Source organism: Limulus polyphemus, unplaced genomic scaffold (genome assembly GCF_000517525.1).
Source record: "Limulus polyphemus unplaced genomic scaffold, Limulus_polyphemus-2.1.2 Scaffold439, whole genome shotgun sequence".
NCBI classification, from domain to species: domain Eukaryota; kingdom Metazoa; phylum Arthropoda; class Merostomata; order Xiphosura; family Limulidae; genus Limulus; species Limulus polyphemus.
In genome coordinates, this window is record NW_013666049.1 from 37,630 (window position 1) to 41,587 (window position 3,958).

Genomic DNA, 3,958 nt, shown 5'->3' on the forward strand with positions numbered 1-3,958 from the left:
ATAAACTTTAAATAAAAAAAATCACGTAGTTCTTTCCAGAGTAAGAAAGCCCGTCATAACTATAGTCCTGTCTTACTTTAGTGAAGGATTCTTTGTCCTAAGAGGCCAACTTCTTCGTTTTATGAGTAGATCCTTTTCACAGATTACACTCAGAATTGTATTCAGAAGTACTTTGGACTTTGTCGTCTTTCTGTCTTATAAAATTCTCAGATTAATGAAGACACTTTTTTGGCTACAAATACTACTATTCTTTATGTCCAAAAAGCTATATCGACTATTCCTGAAATTTACGTCAAAGAATTTTTCAACACTCATCTCCTGCTCTGTGTAACAACTCGCGATTCCTAGCGCACTTTCAAAGTAAGTGTAATATTCCTATTAAAAAAAAAGAACACTTTGAAATTCTTTTCCTCAGCTTCTAATAAAGAATGCTTGGATATCTAAGATTCTCTTGTCGTCAAGACAGTGTGCTCAGTTATTGATGTCCAAGGTTCTCTAATTAGCTAGTTACTATATATTAATGAGCTATAATAATACACCTGTAATACGTTTTCCAACTTTCTATTTTACGTATTATGCTATACTTAACTGGTATTATTATTATTTATATAAAACTTTAATTGAAAATTTGGTTCCATCCAAAATTAGAAAAGTGGAAAACTATTAATTTAGTTATAAGCAAAGAAAGCTGTCGAATATTATTATAGAAATTTTACGTTAGATATACATAGCCTTGTTTTTCTGTTTTCATTTTCGTCAAGATGATAAAATGTTTATGGTCTCAGCCAACTATATGTATTTGAGCTTCCCTGAATTGACTTGTCCTGTATTTTTTAGCCGCGGCATAACGGCTCATAAAATGGCTGAGTTTTTCTTTTCTTTTTTTCAAGAACAAACTTTTAGCTCTTAGCTCCGTCATCTCTTGACCGATTTGAGATCTAATTACAGTTTTGGACTTAGGAGGTCAAACCCTTTCGAATGATGTATTTGACCACTCCCAAGGTTTCATAGATTAATTTATCCTAATCGTGCCTAAAAGAATTTCAATTTGAGGGTAGGCTGGTAGAGGTCCTGATAAGTAATAAAATCGAATCGGAAATGCGCGCGCCCCACGCTTGGTATTGCTTGCGCACAAAAATACAGCTAATAAAAAGGAGAACAAACGTCTCATAGATTAATTTACTCTAATCCTGCCTAAAAGAATTTCAAATGCCGCGGCTGTTGAGGATTCCCTCTTGTTTTAAAATGAGTTCTCTTTTGCAGCATGTTTTTCTACACGATTTTTATTAACAACAAAGTAGGGCTTTGACTATTTCCGATGAAGGCGTAAAGATTTTAACATATTATAGCTCTATCTTTGAAAACATAATTTCGTTTAATTCATGCAGTATGGAGTGGTAAAAGCGCGAATAATAATTTCTTTTTATTTTATAAGTACACTGTATCTATGCAAGTTTCTTGTTGAATACTATACCTCTGTATTTGTGTGTAGTTATCGACTGGAGGTAGCGTTTTATATTGCATGCTTAACCAGTGGGATAGTCATCTTATCACGTGCCGGATGTACGTGTTTATCTGAACTAAGAATGGGTGTGGTTGCTTTATGCATAAACATAGCACAAAATATGTTGTTTTGTATAACAGCCTAACAAAACGGCATGATTTTCTGCGTGTTGATATAGGCGAGTTCGGGTCATTTTGATCTCGGCTTTGTACTGTATATTACACCGGCTGTATTTTGAGAACATGGGTCGATTACATTGGTTTTTACGTCAATGTGTAAGCATCAAGAAATTACTTCTTTTTACTAATTTACATAAAACTGTGGATTATTTTATTATTGTGGGTGTGCAACTCTGTATACAGGGTAGACCCAAAAGCATGAGCTCTGACAATTTCTTTAATATTTTTTGAAGACTTGAAATATTAACTAAGCAATTAACTTTAAAAGAAAGCAAACAGTTTTATTTTCATTACAAAGCAGTAGTCAAATAGTATTTACAGAAAATCCCGTACTAGACTTAGCCAGATAAAATTACTTTCTGTGTATGAAATTATCTTATAGCTTAAATCGTTTATAAGTCTGTTCGGTTCTCCTTTTTTTGCTATCTTTGTACTAATATAAATTATAGTCTCCTGAAGATCCAATCTGGTTCCTTTAACTCGCTGGCTTCTCTTTAATCTGTCACTTGAAAATTAGAGACGGCTAGCGAAGATAGCCCGCGAGTAGCTTTTCGCGAAATTCAACAGCAAACAAACCCAAAGATGTATTTCGTGTTTCTTGTACGTCTGATTAATCATGATCAGATGGTACTGACATATGGTAATTAATCATGATCAGATGATACTGACATATGGTAATTAATCATGATCAGATGGTTCTGACATATGATAATTAATCATGATCAGATGGTACTGACATATGTTAATTAATCATGATCAGACTGTACTGACATATGTTAATTAATCATGATCAGACTGTACTGACATGTGATAATTAATCATGATCAGACTGTACTGGCATATGTTAATTAACAATGATCAGATGGTACTGACATATGATAATTAATCATGATCAGATGGTTCTGACATATGGTAATTAACCATGATCAGACTGTACTGGCATATGTTAATTAACCATGATCAGACTGTACTGGCATATGTTAATTAACCATGCTCAGACTGTACTGACATGGGTGTTTAATCATGATCAGACTGTACTGGCATATGTTTATTAACCATGATCAGACTGTACTGGCATATGTTAATTAACCATGATCAGACTGTACTGGCATATGTTAATTAACCATGATCAGACTGTACTGCCATATGTTAATTAACTATGATCAGACTGTACTGCGATATGTTAATTAATCATGATCAGACTGTACTGACATACGGTAATTAGAGCAGGTAAAATGTTCAACATACTTCTGACTACATTATTCAGTTTTCTGTTACATTATTAATATTGCTGCATATAAATAATAAATTGTATTTTTGCATATTTTTGTAATTATATACGTTTATTCTTCTGTTTAAATACATTACGGCATTTATGTTAAATGTAGTATCAAAAGGACGCGATACAAAGCTACTAATTAGGTTATGAGCAGATTGCAAACCCAGGTCTTCTCCTACTTCTAAATGTTTACCCGACAGATATACACATACCACTACACACACGCACACACACTCTCTATCTGCTGTTTCAACTATGTAGCTTGTTTCAGTGTTTTATATGTTTGTTCTTGTCTTGTATGTGCTACGCTGCTTGTCTTTTGGCCTCGGTTCATTGAAGTATTTATGTATTTATATATGTTAAAATTTGTTGACATCGAAACAGGAAAGCATACGCACAGAAGAGAATCAATATTGGAAAGATGGCTGAAACCGTACGTCATTTCGAAGAGCCAAGGACGGAAGCTTATCACAAGTGGAACTTCGTATTTTTATTTAATGTTCTGCCAGTCTGACCAGATATACAAGAGAAAAACGTGTTTGAACAAAGAAAAGTAAGAAAGTTTTAGTAAATGTAAAACATCATTATGAAAGGATGTTACTAACAGCAACACTATTATATTAAATATATGGCCTGTTGGTTAGTGTGCAGAGCCGTGGATCTGAGTGTCCATAGTTCGAATCCCATTGCAGCAAAATCACGCTGTGCATTTTGGGGCCTTGAATGCGTTATAAGAGTGATGGTCTAATCCCACTTTTCGATTCAAGTATCTCAACAGTTGGCGGGGGGTGCTTTTGACTAGCTGCCTTCCCTGTAGCGCATCAAATAAATTAGGGACGGCTAGCGTATATTGCCTTTGAGTATCTTTACGCGCATATCCGACATAGATTATATTAAAAATAATAGGTAATATATATATATATATATATTCTTCTCAAGAAGTCGATAAGCCGTCTTAACGTTGTTAGAACAACGGGTAAAAGTTGTAGCTAGTGA

General features: G+C 34.1%; 1 protein-coding gene across 4 annotated transcripts in view; it reads left to right on the forward strand.

The window, feature by feature from the left end:
* Nucleotides 1-3,958, forward strand: part of LOC106458280 (eye-specific diacylglycerol kinase-like) — a 216,564-nt gene that overhangs the window by 34,703 nt on the left and 177,903 nt on the right. For 3 of the 4 annotated variants that reach the window (XM_022384448.1, XM_022384449.1, XM_022384450.1), the window contains exon 2: nt 3,347-3,515. The exons of the other annotated variant lie outside the window; for it this stretch is intronic. In XM_022384448.1, coding sequence (XP_022240156.1) covers nt 3,347-3,515 — 169 coding nt within the window. The remainder of the gene's footprint in view (nt 1-3,346; nt 3,516-3,958) is intronic. 4 annotated transcript variants of the gene reach the window in all.